At 47.2% G+C, this 23,179-nt stretch overlaps 12 protein-coding genes across 12 annotated transcripts; 8 read left to right on the top strand and 4 right to left on the bottom strand.

Annotated features, from left to right (window-relative positions):
• Window positions 1-182: 182 nt before the first annotated feature.
• On the bottom strand, window positions 183-980 carry BKA55DRAFT_519588 (short-chain dehydrogenase/reductase SDR; the record flags this gene model as incomplete). The annotated part of the gene is made up of 1 exon (XM_046188356.1): window positions 183-980. One exon carries the CDS (start codon window positions 978-980, stop codon window positions 183-185), a length of 798 nt encoding a protein of 265 aa, XP_046046024.1.
• A 603-nt stretch (window positions 981-1,583) lies between these two features.
• Window positions 1,584-2,515, top strand: BKA55DRAFT_519385 (uncharacterized protein; the record flags this gene model as incomplete). Its single annotated transcript, XM_046188338.1, has 3 exons — window positions 1,584-2,082; window positions 2,140-2,241; window positions 2,322-2,515. The coding sequence occupies 3 exons, from the start codon at window positions 1,584-1,586 to the stop codon at window positions 2,513-2,515; spliced, it is 795 nt and encodes a 264-aa protein (XP_046046023.1).
• Window positions 2,516-2,599: 84 nt separating this feature from the next.
• On the bottom strand, window positions 2,600-3,259 carry BKA55DRAFT_542816 (uncharacterized protein; the record flags this gene model as incomplete). The annotated part of the gene is made up of 3 exons (XM_046190521.1): window positions 2,600-2,606; window positions 2,647-3,185; window positions 3,248-3,259. The coding sequence occupies 3 exons, from the start codon at window positions 3,257-3,259 to the stop codon at window positions 2,600-2,602; spliced, it is 558 nt and encodes a 185-aa protein (XP_046046022.1).
• Window positions 3,260-3,888: 629 nt separating this feature from the next.
• Window positions 3,889-5,220, bottom strand: BKA55DRAFT_519187 (uncharacterized protein; the record flags this gene model as incomplete). The annotated part of the gene is made up of 6 exons (XM_046188320.1): window positions 3,889-4,306; window positions 4,360-4,513; window positions 4,573-4,730; window positions 4,773-4,882; window positions 4,934-5,022; window positions 5,172-5,220. The coding sequence occupies 6 exons, from the start codon at window positions 5,218-5,220 to the stop codon at window positions 3,889-3,891; spliced, it is 978 nt and encodes a 325-aa protein (XP_046046021.1).
• An 826-nt stretch (window positions 5,221-6,046) lies between these two features.
• BKA55DRAFT_577201 (monoamine oxidase) lies at window positions 6,047-7,386 on the top strand (the record flags this gene model as incomplete). The annotated part of the gene is made up of 1 exon (XM_046193578.1): window positions 6,047-7,386. Exon 1 carries the CDS (start codon window positions 6,260-6,262, stop codon window positions 7,382-7,384), a length of 1,125 nt encoding a protein of 374 aa, XP_046046020.1. The 5' UTR covers window positions 6,047-6,259.
• A 125-nt stretch (window positions 7,387-7,511) lies between these two features.
• Window positions 7,512-9,105, top strand: BKA55DRAFT_577200 (kinase-like domain-containing protein). Its single transcript, XM_046193577.1, has 2 exons — window positions 7,512-8,279; window positions 8,331-9,105. The coding sequence occupies exons 1-2, from the start codon at window positions 7,688-7,690 to the stop codon at window positions 9,056-9,058; spliced, it is 1,320 nt and encodes a 439-aa protein (XP_046046019.1). The 5' UTR covers window positions 7,512-7,687; the 3' UTR covers window positions 9,059-9,105.
• On the bottom strand, window positions 9,100-10,685 carry BKA55DRAFT_577198 (S-adenosyl-L-methionine-dependent methyltransferase). The gene has a single exon (XM_046193576.1). It carries the CDS (start codon window positions 10,424-10,426, stop codon window positions 9,530-9,532), a length of 897 nt encoding a protein of 298 aa, XP_046046018.1. The 5' UTR covers window positions 10,427-10,685; the 3' UTR covers window positions 9,100-9,529.
• A 302-nt stretch (window positions 10,686-10,987) lies between these two features.
• Window positions 10,988-13,011, top strand: BKA55DRAFT_577197 (uncharacterized protein). Its single transcript, XM_046193575.1, has 4 exons — window positions 10,988-11,566; window positions 11,623-11,858; window positions 11,956-12,181; window positions 12,241-13,011. The coding sequence occupies exons 1-4, from the start codon at window positions 11,297-11,299 to the stop codon at window positions 12,955-12,957; spliced, it is 1,449 nt and encodes a 482-aa protein (XP_046046017.1). The 5' UTR covers window positions 10,988-11,296; the 3' UTR covers window positions 12,958-13,011.
• A 542-nt stretch (window positions 13,012-13,553) lies between these two features.
• On the top strand, window positions 13,554-15,792 carry BKA55DRAFT_678558 (uncharacterized protein; the record flags this gene model as incomplete). The annotated part of the gene is made up of 6 exons (XM_046198146.1): window positions 13,554-13,769; window positions 13,976-14,638; window positions 14,716-14,799; window positions 14,865-14,939; window positions 14,986-15,578; window positions 15,766-15,792. Exons 1-6 carry the CDS (start codon window positions 13,682-13,684, stop codon window positions 15,790-15,792), a joined length of 1,530 nt encoding a protein of 509 aa, XP_046046016.1. The 5' UTR covers window positions 13,554-13,681.
• A 343-nt stretch (window positions 15,793-16,135) lies between these two features.
• BKA55DRAFT_542809 (uncharacterized protein) lies at window positions 16,136-16,804 on the top strand (the record flags this gene model as incomplete). Its single annotated transcript, XM_046190520.1, has 1 exon — window positions 16,136-16,804. The coding sequence occupies one exon, from the start codon at window positions 16,136-16,138 to the stop codon at window positions 16,802-16,804; it is 669 nt and encodes a 222-aa protein (XP_046046015.1).
• A 566-nt stretch (window positions 16,805-17,370) lies between these two features.
• BKA55DRAFT_577194 (uncharacterized protein) lies at window positions 17,371-18,487 on the top strand. The gene is made up of 4 exons (XM_046193574.1): window positions 17,371-17,535; window positions 17,586-17,632; window positions 17,679-17,716; window positions 17,773-18,487. Exons 1-4 carry the CDS (start codon window positions 17,457-17,459, stop codon window positions 18,332-18,334), a joined length of 726 nt encoding a protein of 241 aa, XP_046046014.1. The 5' UTR covers window positions 17,371-17,456; the 3' UTR covers window positions 18,335-18,487.
• Window positions 18,488-21,016: 2,529 nt separating this feature from the next.
• Window positions 21,017-22,791, top strand: BKA55DRAFT_678556 (general substrate transporter; the record flags this gene model as incomplete). The annotated part of the gene is made up of 3 exons (XM_046198145.1): window positions 21,017-21,186; window positions 21,244-21,740; window positions 21,797-22,791. 3 exons carry the CDS (start codon window positions 21,017-21,019, stop codon window positions 22,789-22,791), a joined length of 1,662 nt encoding a protein of 553 aa, XP_046046013.1.
• Between the last annotated feature and the right edge of the window lie 388 nt (window positions 22,792-23,179).

Genomic DNA, 23,179 nt, shown 5'->3' with positions numbered 1-23,179 from the left:
TTACTTCAGATACGGACCATTTTCAACGCGTAACCATGACTCCTAAAGGGACACTAAAATACGGACATTCTTTGCCTTGTTCTTATACGTCTTCGGAATAGATTAATCGTATGCAGTTTAAAATAAGTTCCATTGCTCACATAGCAAGGTATTAAGTAAGTAAAGCTTTTGTAGTAATATTGTCACTTTACTTCCATGAATACCTGTGATGCATCGCCGTTTGAGTAACCCGCAATTGTAGTGCCACCATCAATGGCTACAATAGATCCATTCATAAACTCGGCGCGCTCCGAAAGCAAGAACACAATCAACTCGGCCACGTTTCCAGGCTTTCCCAATTTTCCCGAAGGCTGGGTCGCGTGTCCCAGTGCCTCCGCGGACATACCAAGCTGGCTCAACATGGGCGTGTCGATATTCCCAGGCGCTACCGCATTGACACGGATGCCTTTCGTTGCGTATTCAAGTGCCGCCGTCTTGGTAAAACCGTTGACTGCGTGCTTGGAAGCAACGTAGGCTGCACAACCTACTGTGCCAATGGTCCCGGCGTCCGAGGAAACGTTGACGATAGAGCCAGAGATCCCAAGCTCAAGAAACATGCGAATCTCCTGCTGCATGCAATAGAACGTCCCATTCAAGTTAATGTCGATCACCCGACGCCAGATAGAAGTGTCGATACAATCTATATTGACCCCAGCAGGCAAAATGCCCGCTGCATTAATAGCAAAGTCAAGGCGCCCTTTCCATGATACGGCCATTCCCACCGCTTCTTCAACAGCACCAATATGAGTGATGTCAAGTTTAATAAACATTGTTCGAGACCCATAGCGCTGGTTCAGTTCTTGGGATTGGTCTGTGGCATCGGCTAGGTCCAGAAGAGCGACACTGGCGCCCTTTGATGCAAGGAGTCGAGCACAAGCGAAGCCAATGCCCCCCGATGCGCCTGTCACAAGGGCGACTTTGCCACTGAGTTCATCATCCATATCCAAATAGCCAGACCAACGATCAAGAAGAAGCGTCTTAGATCTGGTAGAGATTGGACGGGATCGTGTCTAATCGGAGGGATATTTTAATAGCTGAAGGTATAGGAAGAGGCGGAGCATGGTGATAACAAGATTGAGTAGTCACTTTCATCTCGCCTCGCGCAATACCTTATATTCCTCGCCGATTTGTTCCTCAGCTTGCTCACTAGCTCGATATGGAGTTATTCCGAACCTCTATTACGTGGCGAATAAAAAGTTGACTATCTTGCTTTTGGAATGGTCCCAATCAAGCAAGCCTAGCGGTGATTGACACTGTTCCTAATCTGTTCAAAGTGCGAGATATAGAGATGTATAAAACTCTATACTCGTGGCTAAGTAATTAATTAATACTATTCCTAATCTGTTTAAAGTGCGAGACATAGATATACAAAACTCTATACTCGTGGCCAAGTAATTGATTTCCACTTAAATATCAGTATCTCGTTTCAACGTAGACTAAAATTACTCGACACAGTTGTAACTTTACTACAAAATTAAGTCCATCGTTCGCGTCAGTATCTTTCTGGGTTTCCTAATCACGTCCATTCTTTTTATCAGCCAAAAATGGTCCACAAAGTTGCAATTGTAACGGGTGCATCTTCAGGCCTGGGTCGAGCCATTGCTATAAACTATGGTGACCTAGGATGGAAAATTGTCTGCGCAGATCTTCGCTCCGACAACCCGAATACCACAACGGCCACTGTTGACTTGATCAACAATGAGACAGATGGTGAAGCTATCTATGTCCGAACAGACGTTTCCTGTTCTGAAGATATCCAAACCCTTATCCACACAACAGTGGAGAGATTTGGCAGGCTAGATGTGCTCGTTAACAACGCAGGCATCTCCCTTGAGTCACACGGAAAGCTGGGGCCGAAGCTCATTGCCGACACGGATGATTCAACTTTTGATACTACCTGGGCCATCAATGCCAGGTCGGTGTTCCTGGGTTGCAAATATGCCATCCGTCAATTGCTTCGCCAAACACCCTGGTCAACAGGAGAACGGGGATGGATCATCAATATCGCGTCCGTCTATGGCTTGAAGTCAGAAGTTGAGCATAGTCAGTCTACCAAATGGGCAAAATGTTACCCTGCTCGCTAACGGCCTTGCTCGATAGTTTCCTACAGCGCCACCAAAGCTGCAGTTGTTCAAATGACAAAGTGCACTGCTCGCGAATATGGTCCATCCAAGATCCATGTTAATGCCATTTGTCCCGGCTGTGAGTTTCAGGGCTACCCTCCTTACTCAGTTGTTCTTACTTTTTGACCTCCATCAACTAATACGCAATTATCTCCCAAGTCATCAAGACCGAGATGGATCGAGTGATGCTCGAAGACGAGACACTCAACGCTACAACTGTTGCTAAACATCCTTGGGGGACGCTAGGGATGGCCGCAGATGTTGCTAAAGCGGCCATTTTCCTCGCGAACGAACAATCGATGTGGATCACCGGTATTGCATTGCCAGTTGATGGCGGTTACATGGTTACTTAATCTCTATATAAATCTACTTTTAGAGCCTTTCCCAATATAGAATAAATTCGCTGGCTACAATTACTCGATTAATATGCAGCCTCATCATGCCCTTGACAAATGTATATACTTATTTTAGGGTGATTACTTACAGCTTGCCCTTTGCAAGCATCTTCGCAGCATTCATCAACGCTGTTCCAGTTGAAGAAACCCTCTCGAGACTTAAACTCATAATCTCAACCACATTACCCCATGGGTCCTGTGTATATATCCCCTTATGTCCCTCGAGCCCAAACCTTGAATAATCCATCCACCCTCCCAACGTCCTTCCACCCTCATCTACAATTTTCTTTAACAGTATCTCGGGGTTTCTATCAGTTACACAGATATGGAAAACGCCAGCCCTGGTATATTCAAAATCCTCATCTCGCGGTTTTGGCGGCGGGTCGATAAACTGAAAACATTCGATACATACGCCGTTGCCAGTTGTGAGAATGGCGAATTTAAGCTCCTGGAGTGATGGTGGGTATGAGACGAAGATTGTCTCAAATGGGGTTGGGTCTTTTGTTTTGATGCAATGCTGGATATCGCTAATAACCTCGAAACCGAGAACATTTTTATACCATTTGACGAGTCCATCGATATCAGTGCAGGAAATTGCTATATGATTGATTGGACGGTTTGTTGGTTGCTGCAAAAGTTTAGACAACCAATTCTCCCTTCCGTAGTCTTTTCCAAGGCAGAGGAACGTACCAGCTGAGACATCGTGGGCACTAACAAAATGGTATGAGTTCTGTTTGTGTTATCGAGTTGCTTGATAAGAATTATATTTTAAAGGCACTTAGCCTTGCTTATATATATATAAATTGCTTACTTTATTTATATACCCATCACCACGAGCCTACCTGCCTAACTGCTCGAAGTGAATGAGTTTTTTGGACAAACGTCTTGAGCCCATCCATCCGAAAGAGGCAATCCTAAACGATTGGGCTCGCCAACGGGTTGGTCTCCTGTACAAGGTGCCCGCGGACTACCGATGCGGGGTCTGGGTTGATAGAAGCCTTGCGGACTCCACTGAGTTTAAGACCGTCGTGGCTGATTGCCCGATAGCATTAACGAGAGGTTTGTGACGGGCCTCAGCTCTGGAGCAGAATCACGCCGTAAAATACAATATATAATTAAATGTGTAATGCGGACGAGGCAATGCTGTCGAGTAGTGTTAGTTCTCCACTACAATGAACTCTAGATACATAAAAAGCACATTCGAGGCAGAGTATTATCTGCCTATGCAATTAATTAAGGACAAAAGGCAGACATAATACTAATGACGTTAATATGAAATATCTCGAGCATGAAGAGCTTCAAGTGTGGATTCGTATAACTATCGAGATTACTTATAGACTTGCGACTAAGGCTGCCCCTTTGATGAGCTTTTGTGTCTCCTCCTCACAGAAAATAAACATATCCAGAGCTTCCTTGACCATGCGAGCCGCTTCCGGATCTCCATTCATAAAATTCTCCAACGCTTTGCCTTCATCAACCAATAAATCAGCCGTCAAATCCTTTGCAGACCATTCTTTTCCTTCATTCAGAGTGGCATCAAGATGTCGAGTGAGCAGTTCTCCTAGTCTTGGCGAAGGAATAGGTACATTGTCAGCATAAGGATGCTTCAAGCAGGCTACCTTAAGAGCAGCGGGCAGTGGAACTTCTCCTGGTGTTAAAGTCTTAAGCTCCTCCAATAGATCCTGGGAAATAGTTGCAGAATGGCAGCCGAGTTCAGCCGAGGCAAGCACTTCTCTGTGCGAGCGAAAGCTATTGCTGTGAGCTGGGATGAAGTTGATATATATAGAGGCGAAAGTTCTTACCCAGCATTCTTAACTAATGGCTGCTCTTTGCCAGTTTTAGCAAACAAGGTCTTATATGCCTGAACCATCTGAGCGATACGATGGGAGAACGGGTGCTCCAATGCAGGATCCTGGACATCGGGCCACAGAGATGGGTTCAGGTGGGTTCGTATTTCTGAAGGACTACAAGTCAGCTAAGCCAACATGAAACAAATATGTCACGGGCTGTCTTACCGTTGTAATATGGGCTGATGTATAAGCAACCCGCCTGGCTGCACGCCACAGCCTGAACCACGCTAAACACGCCGGTTCCCAAGGTCGGGATGCCTTCATCTTGAAGAACTTTGGCAGCATTCATTCCAGGACCCGTAGCCATGATCTTGATACAATATCTGTTCTTTGGGATCCCAGCCTTCTCAAACTCAGATACGTACAAGCGTGCATGATCCAAAGTCTCTTGGAAATTGTATGCAGCTGACGGGCTCGTTTGAACCAAGACGCGGCCTTTGATCAGGTTGATGTTTCTTTTGCAGAGATGAACGGCCTGTGACAGTTAGGAATAGGAGAATGATGCTAGGAATATCTGTGTTCTTACCAGTCGTGAGCATATCGCAAGAAGCCCCTGGTTCTGAAGCTCAAGCGCTGTAGCCTTGATCAAGTCTGCATTTGATGGATCCTGGAGAGCTAGGGACAGCCAGGCCGGATTGCATGTTTGATCGTTGGGAGTAATTGGTAGAGATCGTATGAATTCGGTATTGAGCGAATCAACATCAATATTGACAACGCAGTGTCTTAGTAATGGATCAATACAAAAGTGCATTTCAAAGACTCACTCGTTTTCTCGACTTCATGCAAGAAGCTGTTCTCGATTTGGGAAGCCATGATTCTGGACGTTTGGGATCACGAATAGTATTGAGGTAACTAGAATTGCAAAGTCATAAGAGCTCTTTCTCTTTGTTTCTTTCTTTCATAGTTAGATACAACTTCTTATAGTGATCTACCTGCCGAGGTTCATCTCTTCCCAAATCTGGGGAGAGCAATTGCCGATTTCGCAGTAGCCTAATAGCCATTGATGATCAGAACCAAGTACAACAACAGTTGCAGAAGCCATGTGAATGCCCCCAAAACAGGTTAGCTGCATAATTGTGGATCTCGCTGTGGACTGCCCAAATTGGGGAGTTGGTGGAGTGGAATATATAGCGATACCCGTTTTAGAGCCTTGAATAGAAGTCAAGGATATACCATCGCTGCGACGGCCCAGACGAAAAAGGCTATTACAATAGCATATTGCATGCTCGGTCCTTCTTTCCCATTCATCCTCGGACTTGAGAGTGAGATCGCTTCGAAAGATACTATATGCGGCCCAAAGCAGGTCATTCTGACAGCCGCGGCAATCCACAAATGACTCCATGTGCAGACCTCCAAATCCATCTTAAGATTAGAGAAACAGCTTTTTAACGCCGCTCCAATCTATAAATCCAATACCAGACCATATATATATATATCTCTTGTATTTCGTAAGAAAATGATATAATTAAATCACAAGTTCTTCGCAGACATATTTTCCGACTTTCGAATCATCTCCAATTCCTACCCTTTGTACATTTTCGTTCAAAAAATGACAGTATCCGCCTCTTCGCCCACCACGCAGTGGACACATGAGCCCGTCGACGTAGCTATCGTCGGCGGGGGCCTCAGCGGTCTTGCGGCTGCTAAAGATCTCGTCGCTGCTGGCAAATCAGTCCTTGTCCTTGAAGCCCGAGATCGAGTCGGCGGAAAGGTCTACGACGTGGAGGTCAAGAATGGGAACGGCCACAAAGTCGAGGCCGGAGCTGAATTCGTCTGCAAGAACCACAAGAGATTGCTTGCTTTGGCCAGTGATCTGGGCATCAAAACCTTCCCGACATACATCGAGGGCGATATGCTCATGTGGATACCTGGTCAGGGTCGTCTACTGTACGATCCTGCTAAGACGCAAGGAATACCTCCCTTGTCTGAAGAGGATATAGCGACTCTAGCTGATATCACAATACAGCTCAATGAGATAGCGAGTGAGATTGACGTGCATCAGCCGTGGACTCACCCAAAGGCGAAGGAATGGGATCGTCAAACGCTGTCTTCATGGCTCGATGGCTTTGCTCGCGATGGTACAGCCCGAGGAGTGATTGACATGACAAACAGAGCTATCATGTCGGCAGAATGCGAGGACGTTTCACTGTTGAGCGCTGTGATCAACGTTGCACGAACTGGAGACCCAGAAACAAAAGGCCGAATGGAGATGTTGACCAACGTCAAGAATGGATCTCTTGAAGAGCGAATCCAGGGCGGACCACAGAACATCGCCACCAAACTGGCGGAACGTCTTGGCAGTGACAAAGTCCGCCTTCAGGCACCTGTTCGACAGATCCTCCAGAATGATGGGACATATCTTGTTGTTGGCGATTCATTCCGTGTTCAAGCAAGCAAGGTCATCATCGCCATTCCACCCACGCTTGCAGGTCGAATCGTCTACCAGCCTCCCCTCCCCGCCGCACGAGATCAGCTTTGTCAGCGTGTACCAATGGGTTCAATCGGAAAAGTCATTGCAATTTACAAAACCCCATTCTGGCGCGACCAGGGCCTCAGCGGTGAAGTCGCGAGTCTCGAGGGTGTCTCCCAGTCTACATTCGACAGTTCTCCCCCTGATGCAAGCTTCGGTGCTTTGATGGGTTTTCTGGAAGCCAACGAGATGCGAAGACTCGATGATGCCTCTGAAGAAGAAATCTTTGCTGCTGTAACGGAGGACTTTGTTAGATACTTTGGTCCCAAGGCGAGAGAGGTCCAGTCATGGGTTCTTCAGAGATGGGATAACGAGGAGTTTTCTCGGGGGGGCCATACGGGATCGTTCCCGCCGAATGTTTGGACTCAGTTCGGGCCTGCGCTGACGAAGCCGATTGGTGGGATCTATTTTGCTGGTACTGAAGCGTCGAGCTATTGGGCGGGATTCATGGAGGGTGCTGTTATTGCTGGTGAAGCAGCAGCTAGGAAGATACTAAGCAGCTCCTGAGATCACTCTTGATGTTTCTAAGAATATACCGCCTTCTCTAATAGACCAATAAGACCTGGTCTTGGGTATAAATGAGGGGTAATTTTGTGTCAGGTGATATAGGGATTTGACTTTCATGCCTCTCAAACTCATGTTGATGGTGCCTGATCTAACCTCTTAATCCACACCTTCACACTGCCTTGTCGCCGTTTCATTGCAACTGTTAGGCACTATAACTTGCAGCGTGTTCCTCAAGCATACCTCACATGGGAAGGATTCTGTCCAATCGACTCACACCTCCTCCCATTGCCCCTGGTCTAAACCATGGGTTCGCAGGGCTCGCATGGCCCTTGTTCGACTGAAGATCAGTTTGGGGATGAAATGGCGCTTGACTACTCTGGTGATCTCGACCATGCTCCAGCAACCTCGCAAGGCACTTTCCTCCACGGCTCAAATGAGGGTCTGGAACCCTTAGAGGACTACCAAGAAGGTGGCTATCATCCCATCCATATTGGAGACGTGCTTGGTCCATCAGATCGCTATCGAATTATTCACAAACTCGGCCATGGAGGCTTCGGTACAGTGTGGCTTTGTCGGGACTCATTTGAAGCTCGCTACATCGCGCTCAAGGTCATGGTCAGTGATTTGAAGTCCGATGAGATTCTTGACTGCAGCTTGCCGGAACTCGACCAGTCCATGCCTGGCGCCAAGTACATTGCATCGCCGCTTGATTCATTCTCCATTGAAGGGCCAAATGGAAATCATCAATGTCTGGCACTCCCACCACTTGGGCCTTGTGTATCGCCCCGTTTGTGGATGCGGTTGGAAAAGGACCCTGCTGCTGTCTTACGAAAGTTCGCTCATCAGACAACCCAAGCATTGAATTTCCTCCATAAGAATCGGATTTGTCACGGAGGTAAGTCTACCACTCAGGTTATCAATTGACATTCCTAACATGCTTTGCAAGACTTTCGCCCATCCAACATTTTAGTCAAGTTGGCCAATCTGGATCACCTCTCTGAGGATGAGTTGCTCTCCCAGCTAGGGCACCCCGAAAAGATCCAGGTGCAGACAGAATCAGGAGTAGAGCTTCCAGCATCTAGCCCTAGGTACCTCGTACAGCCAGCCGACATCTCCCAACTCGGGGACGAATTCCTCACAGAAGAGATTTGTGTGATTGACTTTGGCGAGTCATTCAAGTTCTCATCGCCACCGGAAGACCTCGGTATCCCAGAGAATTATCTCCCACCAGAGATTCTTCTAGAATGCCGCGATCCAATTGGCCCAGCCTGTGATCTCTGGGCTCTTGGGTGTACACTGTTCGAAATCAGAGAGCAGCTTCCGCTCTTCTACATGATTTACGACAGAGACGAGTTATTGGCAGAGATGGTGAGATTCTTTGGCAAGCTCCCAGAAGATTTGTGGGCGAAATGGGAGGCGCGTGAAGAGTATTTCGACCCCGATGGGACATGGCGTCGTGACGAAGAGGATTGGTCGCTCGAGGTGGCGCTGAGCAAACCGATGGAGGTTTTTGATGCGGGTGAAAAGTACAAGGAGGAACCTAAGCAGTCGTTGAAAACTCCTGAAGTTGAGCAGAAGTTGATGGCGGAACTTTTAAATCAGTTATTTGAGTATAATCTTCAGGAACGGATTAGTACAGAGGAGGTTCTTAGACATAAATGGTTCGAGCTATAGTTTTCACCTTAGTAACCTTTTTCCTTCAGTAATATATTCAATCTTTGATGCTTGCTTCTATATTCCTAGGTAACTTAGTGTCTATTTTAAGAAGATTATATGGAAATCTATGGTCTAGGTTAACCTGACTGTGCTTATCTTAGCTTGATTTCCTTTATCTAAGGTGAACCAGCCAGATAAACTGATCTCGATTTCATACTAGCCATGTATTGAACCTCATTTTAAGCTTAATTCTGTGGAACTAGTTGGTCATGACAAAAAGCCGAGCTGCCCTTGAAAATACTCTTGATATTTCTTTCTTAGTAAACTAAAGAGTATACTGCTTCCTTTTATACCTCATAGACTCGTGTTAATTGTCCCTCGCCCAAGCAGCCAGAAACCCCTTCCTAATCCACATCTCAATACTGTCTCGTCGCCTTTCGTTGTCAATTGCTTGGGGCGTTGGTCGTTTCATTTCTCCTTGCAGATGAGTTATCGTTCCTTCGGGCTCTCAATTGTGCCTCCGGGTTTTGTGGCCGAGATGGCTACATAGTGCCAACGTCCATGGCCCCGATATGACTCCACACCAGCCACTGTATTAATGAAATGCTTCTCCAAGCCCAGTAAAGTGACGAACAGCCAGGGGATGTAGGCGACCAAGTAGAACAGCCGTGTCATAGGCTTGATGTTGTCCGAGTAGTCTCTCACAACGACATCGGTAAACCCGGCCTCCTCAAGCATGTCTTTGAAAAAACCAGGATGTGATAGATCATTTGTTGGCATGGCAGCAATGTCATTGATCTTACGCATCGAATTGGCCATGTCATCGGTGGAATTGCCAATAAACTCGTGGTCATACTCAAAGAGCGCTATGTGGCCACCGGGCCGGAGCTTTTGGTAGAAGCCGGCAAGGACGCCTTTGGGGTCTGTAGCGTGCACGAACGTCTCCATAGTGTAGATGCCATCGACTGACTGGTCTTCCAAAGACTCAAGGTGGTGGTAGTCCATCCGCCGCACACTGACCTGACCGTCAGGCAAGCCAGCACGGGCAACGTTGCGCTTGGCTTTGGCAACATGATGGGGGACCACGTCGAATGCTTGCACGCGGTACTTGAACTTGGTGGCCATGTGTATAGCGACGTGTCCGACACCACAGCCAGCATCGAGAACCTGGGCCCCAGAGGGGAGGTTCAGCGCTTCACCAAGCTTGTCCTCCATGCGCCGAAGCGCGCGGCCAATGGGGAATGGCCATCGTGTGTCATGTTCATAGTAGCCGAAATGGCGCGTGTCGCCGAGGAACAGCTTGTAACCAATTCTCGATTCGAAGGTGTTGTAGTAGGTTTGGAGCTTGGGATTGGGATTGATCAATGGCTCAGACTCGGTCGCCATCTTGAGGGGCGGCTTGGGTTGTATAAACCGGTCGGTCGGGCAGGTCGGGTCGAGTCGAGGCGGGGAGCGCGGGGGGGGAGCTGGAGCTGTCGTGAGCTGAAAGGAGACAGGAGAAGACACAGTCGCAGGTCTCGGCGAGTGGGATGAATGGTGAGGATTCGAAAGAGACGAGCTGAGGGGATTCGTGCAGATATTGAAACAGGAAATGTTCGCGACGAGAGACGACACGTGTGTGTCTTACGTCTTGCAACAAATTGCTTGGTTGGTTTCAACAGGAGCTCTCCAGGGGCTTAGCAAATTTGCCTGTTGAGCAAGTCTCCTCAATCCGATTGGTCAAGCTGCGCTCAATTTGACGGGTGCAGCCTCTTGTCCCGCGTTGCGGATCTAACCCGCTGAATCAAACCGTCCACTCAGCGCCATGTATTTAGCGCTCAGCCCCTCCAAAGCACGCACATACGAATACGTAGGCGCCCTGTTCGCCCGAAGCGTTTACTTGCATGTGATTGCGTTGCAGGAGCATGGTACATCCGTGTCGAGTGTATGAAAGAACCAATTATTATTTATAAGTATCGAGTCGAGGAACCAACATGCATCAGGCAGACGAATTTGGCAATTGAAAGACTCCTGGACTGACAATTGTCATCACACAATTTGTTTCACAGATGTGATTGTTGGTTGCGAATATGCATGTTGGCTCTGCTGAAGATGTTGCACCATGGGGGCCAAGAGCGAGAAAGCATGGATCGTTCATTCGTCCTGGTAGACAGGTTGACAGAAAAGGCTGGATGATAAATATACCTATACCAGTCAACATGTCGTCACGTTGTAGCAATTACTTCACTGTTACCGTGCTGCCTCTGGCCAGCCACCATGAGCTCAAACACCTCTGACCATCAGCCATTGGTTGGCTGGAAAGACAGCAGCGATGACAGAGGCTCTCTCGACGTCTTATGGTCCTGTCTTGTTACTTTGCTGCTATGCGCTTGGGTTTCCACGTATCCTAATGCTGGCTCGCCTCACGACAAATGGTACCACCCGGTTCTCGACAAGTTCAATCTCGCCATTATCACATTTCTTGGCCCCGATTTCCTTTTCGGCATCGCTTTAGGGCAATTTTCCAGTGCTCGTTCAAGTGTCAAGGTAAAAGGCTTACACTAGAACATGGTAATAACTGGCAACTGACCCTCTCGTGACAGGCTTTTAAGAGAGACAGCCACTTGAGCAGAGGGTATAAATGGAAGCTCATACACGCTTTCTTTGTTGATATGGGCTGTCTTCATCTCACAGCGCCTGACTACTCTGAGGCCGATGGCAAAAGCTTCCCAATCAACGCTGAACAATTCCACTACCTCGTTAAATCCGGTTTCGTCGATTTCCCGGACGTAGACAAATTGGAGATCAAGGAGCGGAATTCAGTGGATACACTCTCACGGTCAGTATACCATAGAGGTGCAAGGTGAAGCTGACGCTTGTCGTACGCCTTGCCTCGATAGACTTGTCCCCAGTGTATTGAGCTCATCCCTTGGCAGCATTATTACGGTTTTTCAAGCCGCATGGTTTACTATCAAAGAACTTGCTCGCATTCATAAAGGATATGCGATTTCAACCTTGGAGTTAACAACACTATCATTTTGCTTTATTACTTTTATAATATCAGCTCTCTGGTATCATAAACCTTCTATATCCAAACCTCAGTTCATCAGCACAAAAGACAATATCACAATCGAAGAAATTCGTGAGTATGCTAGATGTAACGTGGGTTGATCCGATTTCCGAGCAGTATTGAAAACGAAGACTAACGGATAAATGTACAGACGCACCCTGGGCTTCCACTCGATTATTATCGGACTCCTTTAGACTTTATCAGCCAAAGACGGTTCGGTATAGACGCTCATTGGAGATATTATGTCTCATTAGCACATAAGCTGCGGATCAATTTCGTATCTCGACCTATTTCCCGAAGACCTTGGGATCGAGTACCTTCAGACATATGGCTATCCCCCGAGCCGTGGTATGCTCCAGGAGCGGCGCTGATTTTAATTGGCTTCAGCGTCATATTCGTCCTCGCATGGAACTTTCAGTTCCCAACTGCCTCCGAGAAGCTTTTGTGGAGGATCTGCAGTGCTTATCATGCCGCGTTTAGTATCTATGGAGGAGCCTACTATGCGATTGAGATGTTCAGACCTAGCAAAAGGAAAGAAGCAGCACCGATTGCTGAGCTCAGCAGTCAACTCAGAACCAACAGTATGGAATCCATTGAGATGGAGTCTCAACGCCGAATCACCTTCGGACGACGCAGGTTCTTGCGCTTTGTTGAACGAGCTAGGGTCTGGAGGAACCTATCGGAGGACCAAGACCCGACAATGGAGGTTCCCCTCCGTGTAATCATCCCCATCAGTATCACGTGTTTTGTGTACTGCCTTTGTCGTTTCTATATCTACATCGAAGACTTGATCTCACTACGGTTACAGCCTGCAGAGGTGTACTTAACAGTAAATAGGTATTTACCGTTCCTGCCTGGAGGATTATAAATTAGTCTAGGCTATATCTCTGGTAAATGCAAAGGCAATATCATCATTTTTCGGGGTTAACTCAATCTCAATGGCCTTTAATTGGACACTGGTACTGTAGACTTCATTTTAACCGGCCTAGGGGAGGCCAGAAAACTTAAGACGCCTATCATAAATGATAAAAAGACTTAGGTAAGTTTAGTGTAGTTTTAGTGGACCTTAAACTAGTTATCTTTGGCACCTTGCCTCTAGGTCAGAAGTTTTCTTGCTCCCTAAGGTCGGCCCGCTAGGGATGATGAACGATTGGTCGGAAAACTTACCACGAACATGCAATCACTATTTCCACCAAGCTGTTGCAAAGACTGCGCGGCAATGGCTATTCGGAACATACCAGATACGGGTCCGTCTCTTGAAGATGTCAACACCAGAATGCCACAAACACTCATCATGGGCTATTATGTGAAAAAAGATGTATACAGGAGGATTCTGATGAGCCAGAAGGGTTTGCCATGCTGATAGAGCATAAAGGCCTCGCTGTTGGCAATTATCCTCGTCAAGCTCCTTACTCTGGCGCGAATAACGCATCATTCTTCCTCAGCCAATGAAGTCAAGCCACATGACAGCTTGATTACATGGCTTACTTAGGAGAGAACCCTGTTCTGTGAGCTGATCGATTCATGTTAGACGCCGTGATACCTCTCTGTCTTGGCAATAGGGCTGTGTTCTAGGACCACTCAATATAAACATGAACTATTTCCCGCTTTATTCCTCTTCTTTCACCATCTTTCCAACTCAGAAAGGTCAACTTTGGCCTGAACTGCGTACCGAACCAGGTAATTACACTTCCATGGCTGTTTCTACATAATTGATAGCGACTCTTTAGATGCAATCATGCCAGATTATAAGTTGTACACTATAGCGTGGATATGTGTCGTTGAAGAAGAGCTGGTCGCTGCTCTGGAACTTCTTGACTATGAGGACTCTGAGCTAGTTGATGCACCAGCAAACGACAACAACACCTATACCCTCTGATGAATAGGCAAATGCAACGTTGTAATCGCAGCACTTCCTTCCGGACATTATGGAACCACGAGTGCAGCTGTTGCCAGGGATATGGTACGCACATTTTCAAACGTCAGGATTGGCCTGATGGTAGGCATTGGCGGTGGTGTTCCCACGCAACATGATATTCGTCTAGGCGATCTTGTCGTCAGCTCACCTGATCGACGTGACGGAGGCGTGATCCAGTATGACTACGGCAAAGCGATACAATGTCAGGGATTGTTGATCAAGGGTTCTTTGAACCAACCACCAACTTCCATCTTGACAGCCATGACCAAACTCAGGGCAACAAATGCAAGAAAGGGTCACAAGATAGAAGAAACCATCCAGGTCATACTGGAACAGAATCCAAGACTAACAGACAAGTATCAGCGGCTCTCCCCGGACAATTATAGGCTTTACAAAGCTGATTTTCTGCGCGCTTCGCCTGGCAAAAGCTGCCTTTTGGCTTGTCATAATTCCAATCTCATTCCAAGAGATGCACGGTCATCAAGGGAGGACAATCTCAAGATTCACTATGGTCTTGTCACGTCAGGTGATCAAGTAATGAAAGATGCTGTCATACGGGATAGACTTTCAGCAGATGAGGAGGTTCTATGCTTTGAGATGGAATCTGCAGGCTTGAATAACCATTTTCCTTGTGTGATCGAGGCATATGCGACTGCTCTGACTCGCATAAAAACGATGAGTAGCAAGGCCATGCTGCGATAGTGGCAGCTGCATACGCCGAAGAGCTTATTTTGCAGATCTCTCCTCAAAGGGTTGAAGTTGAGAAGACGATCGAAGATCTCCTGGCCCATGGTTAGTAACCAAATTGGATTTGCGTGTCATTGTTGCGACTAAGTCTCTAATAAGCTGTGTTGTAGTTCATGAGCCTATACTTAAGATACATGAAAAGGTCGGAGCTTTAAACTTCAAAGCAAAGAAAGAAGAAGAACAAGGTGCTTAGTCAGATCAGTAAGCAAGACTACAGCTCTCAACAAAAAGACTTTATCCAGCAACGCCAGCCAGACACCGGTCAATGGTTTCTGAGAAGCGAAAGCTTCCAAGCATGGCTGCAATCAAAAGGTACAACACTTTACTGCCCCGGTATGCTTGGGACAGGCAAGACCATTCTAACAGCAACCACGACTGAGTATCTTCGGACAAAGTTCAAGAACGATGATAGTATCAGTCTTACGTATATTTACTGTCATTACCAGAGGCGAGAGGAACAAACTGCTGAGAACTTACTCGCGAGTGTGTTAAGACAGCTGGCGCAGTACTATTCTCCTTTACCAGACATGGTGGCATCGCTTTATAAGACTCATCGTCAAGGAAATGAGGAGTTAAAGATGCAAGAGATGCTTCAAGTTGTTCAAGCGGTGGCCAGTTCTTTCACAAGAGTATTTATTGTTATTGATAGTTTGGATGAGCTTGAGGCAACAGACAAAAGTAGAGGAATGTTTCTTTCAGAAATCTGCAAACTGCAATCTGAAGCCGCAGTGAACATTCTTATTACTTTACGTCCTGATAGGAGTCTCGACAATAAACTACTGCCATCATTCAGTCAGAAAGTATATGCTCAAGGTTATCATGCTGTATGTGGATAACTGGATGAAAGAGTTGCTGATCCTCAGCGATGACAACCCGGACTTATCAGCGAATACGAAAGAAAGACTCAAAAGTCAATCCGACAGAGAATGACACAAGTAGTCAAGGGGACGTCAGTAGCTCAATATTCATTCGATATGTCTCAGGAACAACGATCAGCTAATGGCTCTACAGGTGTCTACTCGCGCCGTTCTATCTTGAAAACTTAAAAGACAAAACAACAATTAACCAAATACTAACTACCCTGAGGGAACTACGCAGCGGTCCAGAAGCGTTCGAGGATGCATACGGAAAAACCATCACCAGAATCAGAAATCAAGGACGAGAACACCGGGACTTAGCAAGAAAAGCGCTCGTATAGCTCACACTCTCACCGCAGCGACTAACCCCTTTACAACTACAGCACGCACTCAGTGTACGAGTTGGGAGCTCAACACTTGGTGAGGGAGATCTGCAGTGCACCAATATAATTCTTCACGTGTGCATGGGTTTAGTCCAGATGCGAGAAACTTCTGACACAGTGAGCTTGCTCCATTACACAACTATGAAGTACCTGCAAGAGAATCTAGGATGTCTCCTATTTTCGGATGACCCGACATTTACCAAGGGCCTCACAACAGACGAAGAGAAGAACGAGACTGCCTGGGTTCAGGGTCACAAGGAAATCACTGCAATCTGCAATACATATCTCTCATTTGCGGCCTTTGAAACCAAGCCCGCTGGAGTCAAGGGGCCTGGAGAGCGACTGGATCTATACCCATTGTATTTCCATGCCGCCACCAATTGGGGATATCATGCTTTTGAAAGTGGTCCTCATTGTCCACCAATCTCATTTCTCAGAAGCCAAGCCCATATAGGTACATGGCTAGGAGTAGCAGGGCTAGTCCGGTCTCGGTCTTACTTATCCATTTTACTGAATAATCGAATCAGGCTCCGTCATAGAATCGGTGATCCTGAAGCAACAGGGCTGCACTGGGCGGCATTATATGGACTGGCCACAGAAGTGGCAAGCTATTTAGAGATGGGTATACCAGCAGACATAGTAGATGAGTGGGATCGGACACCGCTCATGTATGCTGCTGAAACCAGACGCGAAGCAGTAATAGAACAGTTACTTGCTACAAACCAAGTGGATCCCGATGCAGAAGACGACACTGGATTAACAGCCGTGATATATGCAACAGTTCATAATCATGTTACAGCAGCAGGCTAATTTTGGCAACTGGCAAGGTTCATCCAGATAGACAGAGTTCACAACGCATGGATCTACCTTATGCTGATAATATTGGCCATGAGGGTACAACAGAGCTACTACTTTCTCATGATGTTAGCTCCGACCTTGACACGAATGCCTATATTGGCTTTATAGCAAGGAATGTTGCAAGATGTATCGAGATTCTTGAAAGTAGGGATTGCTATTATAGTAGCGATACCGAGTCATGATGGCTTCAGCATATAGTGAAATTGGTAATTTATAGATGTTGTTAAAGAGGACAATAAAGGCGTATAAATATGTAATTTGACACCATGTCAGCTTACAGTCTAGACTACTCTATAAGTAGATACTTAACAAGAGACACTTAATAAGTCCGTATTTACAACATCGCAGCATTCTCACCTGCTGCTTTTGGCATTGAAGGATTGTGCTAACATCCATCGCGTGAGGGGAAGATATGATGCCATTGTGTTATTGGTCCGCGTCTGGCTTGCTGATTAATCAAACGATAATGAACTTGTTACTATTTATATCTTGGGGTACCTTATCAACTAGTGAATTCCCTCACTTATCCCCGTGAGGCTGCATCTGCATTATACAGAAGGGCCAACATCATATCACATATCGAAAGACACAAACCAACAGCAGCATGTCCACCAACAACATTACATTCTTTGATATTCCGAGCAGGGCACCCCAGGTTTGCTGGTCCATGAATACCTGGAGAAGTCAGTCTCCGTGACTAATGGACTGCGTCCAGCACTAACATCGTCTCCAGCGAGATTACTTCTGAATTATAAAGGCCTTGATTATAAGACCGAATGGGCAAGTTTTCGAAGCAGTTATAATATAATTTTGCTAACTTGTATAGCTCGAATATCCCGAAATCAAGGAACGCCTTAGTGAACAGTAAGTACAAAGCTTGGTTACATCAATTGAGCTTTCAGTAACAATCCGGTACTCAGTGTATCCCCAAACGAACGAGGCGCCCCCTTTACCCTCCCAGCCATTCAAATGCCAGACGGCTCATACATAATGGACTCTTACAAGATCGTCGATGTCATCGAGGAAAAGCACCCTGAGCCGAGTTTACACTTGAACAGCCCAATGCAGGACCGGCTGAGAGCATCCATGATAAAATTCATGACGGAAATGGTTCCAATTTACGTCCCCGGTGTAGCCAAAAACATCATCGGCGAAAAAAGTCTCGATTTCTTCCTCGAAACGCGTTTACAAGACGTGGGAATGCCTCTCTACGAGTACGGAGAAAAGAACTCCCCAGGAGCATTTGACAGAGCGGAGCCGTTTGCGCGTGAGATCACGGCGTTGCTGGAGGAGAATACGTCTGGGCCGTTCTTGTTGGGCGATGTAGTGAGCTATGCTGATTTCATCTGGGCGGGTATTTTGCTGTTTTTCCAGTGTCTTGGCGATGCGGAATACAAGGAGGTGCTGAGAATAACCGGGAATGGAGAGGTTCACACCAATTTTCTGGATGGGCTGAGACCTTGGACAGAGCGCAATACCTGACGCTATCGATAAGGGATGCAAGCGAAATGATGTTGGATGAATTTAGGCTAATTACCCTGTTCAAGTCGACTTGTAGTTCAGCTGATTGGGCATTTATAACTTTGATATATCTCGATGCATAGTATTTAGCAATAGAGTATCTATTCATTGACTACAATCATCACTGTTTTTTCCCCAGGTCCACGTTAAAGAGAACCATTTTATTTCTCCTCATTGTTAAGAGATCCAGGTGGGTCGCGTCTGCCGATCTCCATTCCCCCTGGGGTTGATGTTTTCTCCACGCCAAGTAGTTCTCTCGCATCCACAAGCTTATCCGTGAGTGCTTGGCTGCTTGGCTACCTCGAGGTTGCTTTTGGATAAGTTCTAGCCCCAATCACTACCCTTGAATGACGATGTTCTGACTGTCGTGCGTGAGACAGCTGGTTAGATGGTCAAGGCCAAGGCTCTTGGTAATTGCCACGCGGAGCAACTCATCAAGCATTGAGAACCGTGGCAATGGCTCATAATGGGTAAATTAATAGCATGTTTCAGCCTAGGTATTGTTGGAAAACCCATTCTCCAGAGTGGATTATTTTCGCGTAGCCTTCACGCGTTAAAGCGCGTCAGAGATATACCTACCCTATGCTTTCGAGTTTTAGAAGGCATTATCATCTTACAGAGCTTAAGATATATAAAACCATTAGTGTCACTGTTCTATGGAAGTAATATAAAAATCATAGAATAAAGATCTATTGAGAAACTGAGCCTCTTGAAGTTTGCTCTCGCGTTTGCCACATACACTGGGTTCAAGCCATCCCGTGTTATCGAGGCATAATCACTATCAACAGAGTCACAAGATATTTCGCACAAGCCTGACGATTAATAACTGGTGGCATTATCAAGTAGTCCAACCATGCAGTTCTCTTCTATTTCACCCAGATCCGTCCATTGACCTAAGGAGCGTAATCAGCATGACTATTTCCCGGCCAATTTAGTTCGAAGCCTAACAACTGCAACAATAGGTAGAATCCATTCTATGTCAGTGCATCTTGACACAACACGATTCAGAAGCCGGCGGCATCGTCAGCTGAACGTCTTATTCTTCGTGGCGGAGTCAACTCGGTTCATCAGTCACGCTCGACAGAAAACAGTGGATATCTGGGTCAGGGGAATTTCGGCCCTCGGTTCCTGGGCCATGTCAAACAAGGGCGGGTCGAGCTCAGGACAAGTCTTGTTAAGTGGAGATATCAAAGACAAGAAGAAAATTGGGTTCGTGAGCGCCAAGGTCTTGGGAACGGTTGTTGGCCGTATGAGAACTTGTCAAAAGTTCTGTCGTCTCCAGTTTATAGTCTTGGCTGTTCTGGGATCATCATGCGACGTGCAGGTTCTAAGTCCAACGGCTCTGTCAATCGGCTAATTTCCATGCACATGACATGCCGCTATACATATCAGTTATGGGCATTTCAGCTGGTATGCCGAGAGCAATTCGGGAATTGCATGTTTTTAATATTCGGGTTTTACGAGACCAACACGATAAATTGCGTTTGATCGATCAGGAAAAAATTGTTATGCTCGGTGCTTGGCGGACTGATATAAGGTTGTTATTTACCCGCATTTACCCGTATTTAGCCAAATGCCACTCTAGGCCAAGACTGGAGAATATCCCCGAAACCGCCTGAGCAAAAGTCACGGGTGATGATTCCGCACCACGTGGAGATCTCATTCCCGCTGCTTTTTTCTTCATTTCTCGATGTTCAATGGCTTATTGAAAACATCGAGGAGTCTTGGAAGATGGCAAATATTGGAGGCACAGTTCTATTGATGGCTGCCCCAAGACGTCTGGCTACAGGCAAAATGGGATCTACAAAGCCCAGTCCCGTGAGCATCCAGTGACCGTAAGCATCGGTGATGTCCATGATGTTATGTCGCACGTTGGGCCCGACGATTCTAGACAAAAGATCAGATCAGGGTAAAAACAGATGCAAAATCTGATGCGTGCCTGATAGACAAGACGATGTGTAGCATGGTGTTCCTAGCGAAAACCCGTGGCGAGATGAGAAATGGGGCCCCTTTTTTCGGCCGCCGGTAGGGTCAACAGGCTAATAGCGAAAATCACCCCCATGGGCGGCTTAATCGCAGAGCCCCATTATTATGCTTCAGATACGGAGTGCTCCGTGCAACAACATCAGTTCAAAAGTGCAGTGGAGTGCACAAGGCACAGATCCCCCAGCTTGTGACTGCAATTAGACTCGATTTCTTCTCCATTGTTTTTGACCCATCCCTGCTGAAATGAGCGCGGCCCGGCCTCCATCTTGGCTAGGACTCATGACTACCAAGACTTCCAAGACAGCCAAGGTGGAACAAGATCGCCCATTCCGACAGTGGACAGTGGAACCCCGTTAAGCGGACGCCTGCCATTTGATCGTTCTGTTCATCTGTTTTGCCTGCTCGGTTCTTCCGTCAATCTGGGGTCTGAAAGCCCGGTCCGCACGCCCGTTTTCCATTCAGATTGTTCTGGGCCTCACTCAAACGCGTTTTCTATATCTATCCAGGGATCTCCCCCCAATTTTTTGTCAGACTTCCTTTCACTCTTCACCTTCAGCAATAATCTGCTAAGCCACTGAGTGCTTCTGGCAGAAGAAGAACAAAACTCATCTATTGTCACTTTTTTTAATACTTTGTCCCCCCGATTGAGAAATCGTCATGGGCATCAAGGACCTCATCGGCCTCGGCGTCGACGAGAAGACGAAGAAGCTTCAGGAGGAAGCTCCCAAGTTTGAGCATGTTACTTGGTACAAGGACCCCGGTCTGAGGGTCTTGACCTTCTACGCATGCGTTCTTTGCGTTTCTTCCATGGGAACTGGTTGGGATGGGTAAGCAATCCCCGGATTTGCTCGTGATCCAGTCCACTGACTTGGCGTGTTTCGTAGTATGTACATGGGTGTTGTTCAGAACTTTGACACCTGGAACGACTTCTTCGATAAGCCCGAGGGTAGCAGACTTGGTCTTTTGGTCGCCCTCTACCAGATTGGTTCAGTCGCATCTATCCCTCTTGTCCCTGTTATCGCCGATCGCTGGGGACGTCGCCCTTGTATCGCTCTCGGCTTCATCCTCATGGCTATTGGTGCTGGTCTCCAGGCTGGAGCTCCCGACTTCGCTACCTACTCCGGTGGCCGTGTGCTTCTCGGTTTCGGCAACTCGTTCGCTCAGATTGCCTCTCCTATGCTTCTCGCTGAGCTCTGCCATCCTCAGCACCGTGCTCGTTTCACCACTGTTTACAACTGTCTCTGGAACATGGGCTCTCTGCTTGTCTCTTGGACCTGCTTCGGTACTCACTACTGGGGCGGCGGCAACAGTGACTGGTCGTGGCGATTCCCCGCTATCCTCCAGGGTGCTCCCGGTCTTATTCAGCTCGTCATTCTCTGGTGTAAGTTGATCTTCTGGTTACATTATTCAGCGATCTTGCTAACACGATTATTCTAGGGATCCCTGAATCCCCTCGATTCCTCATCGCCAAGGACCGCCAGGACGAAGCCCTTCACATCCTCTCCAAGTACCACGCCAACGGCAACGAGAACCACCCAACCGTTCAGTTCGAGTACCGTGAGATCCGTGACACCATCAAGGCCGAGCAGCTTGCCAACAACAGCTCCCGATATACCGACTTCCTGAAGACCAAGGGTAACCGCTACCGTCTCCTCGTTCTCTTCTCCCTCGGTCTCTTCTCCCAGTGGTCAGGTAACGGTGTTGTTTCAAACTACTCTGCCCGTCTCTATATCAACGCTGGTCTTGATAGCGAGAACGAACGTCTCATCATCACTGCCGGAAAGACCATTCTCGATCTGTTTGTTTCTATCGGCTGCGCTCTCCTCGTCGAACGCCTCAACCGTCGCTTCTCTTTCCTTTTTGCCACTGGCGGTATGTGTCTGACTCTCCTGTTCTGGACCCTTACCTGTGGTCTCCACGAGCAGCATAAGGCCCCTGGCGCCAACAACGCCATGATCTTCCTTGTCTGGCTTCACGGTGTCTTTTACTCGACTTGTTGGTCTGGTCTCTTGATCGGTTATGCTGTCGAGATTCTCCCCTACTCCCTCCGTGCCAAGGGCCTGATGTTCCTCAACATTTCGGTCCAGATCGCGCTTCTGCTCAACAACTACCTCAACCCTCTAGCTTTCAAGGCCTGGCAAGCCCCCGCCGTCCCCGAGGGCGAGAAGGAAACTGGCTACGGCGGCAACACCTGGAGACTCTACCTTATTTACACCATCTGGGTTGCCGGTGAAGTTCTCTTCATCTTCTTCATGTATGTCGAGACTCGAGGACCTACCCTTGAGGAGTTGGCCAAGGTCATCGATGGTGACCATGCCGCTGTGGCTGATGTCGATCTTGAGCACGTTGAGAAGGAGGTTCTCAGCAAGGAGACTGAGAGAGTTTCTTCTCTGGACCAGGAGGTCCATGAAGTTGCTCCCAGTAAGGTCTAGATACGTCCTGTTGCATTCACACCAGGAGGCCACTGCGATAGTTAGCAAACGGTATCTGTCCGTCTACGATAATTGTTTTTGTTCTAGTCTAATGAGCTAGTTGAATGAGTTTAATGCTATATACCTTTCTTGATGGACATAGCTCCCACTTCCCGTGACACAAAAAGCCCTCCTGTGATTTCAACCAAAGCCGAATCTTCGTATAATAACTACTAGATGCTAAAAACCCATCCGAGACAAACAAAATATTAACAACATCTCATTAGCGATTTTGCCGAGCCACACAGTCCATCACATCGTGGATGCTATGGGAAGGGAATCCAGATAATGGGAGGAGCGTAATCTGGTGGCCTTATTAGGGGGGCGATACAAAAATATGGATTATCTC

This window comes from Fusarium redolens, assembly GCF_020744475.1.
Source record: "Fusarium redolens strain MPI-CAGE-AT-0023 chromosome Unknown BKA55scaffold_14, whole genome shotgun sequence".
NCBI classification, from domain to species: domain Eukaryota; kingdom Fungi; phylum Ascomycota; class Sordariomycetes; order Hypocreales; family Nectriaceae; genus Fusarium; species Fusarium redolens.
Note: the sequence above shows the minus strand (reverse complement) of the source record. Positions and strands in the feature narration are given on the sequence as shown.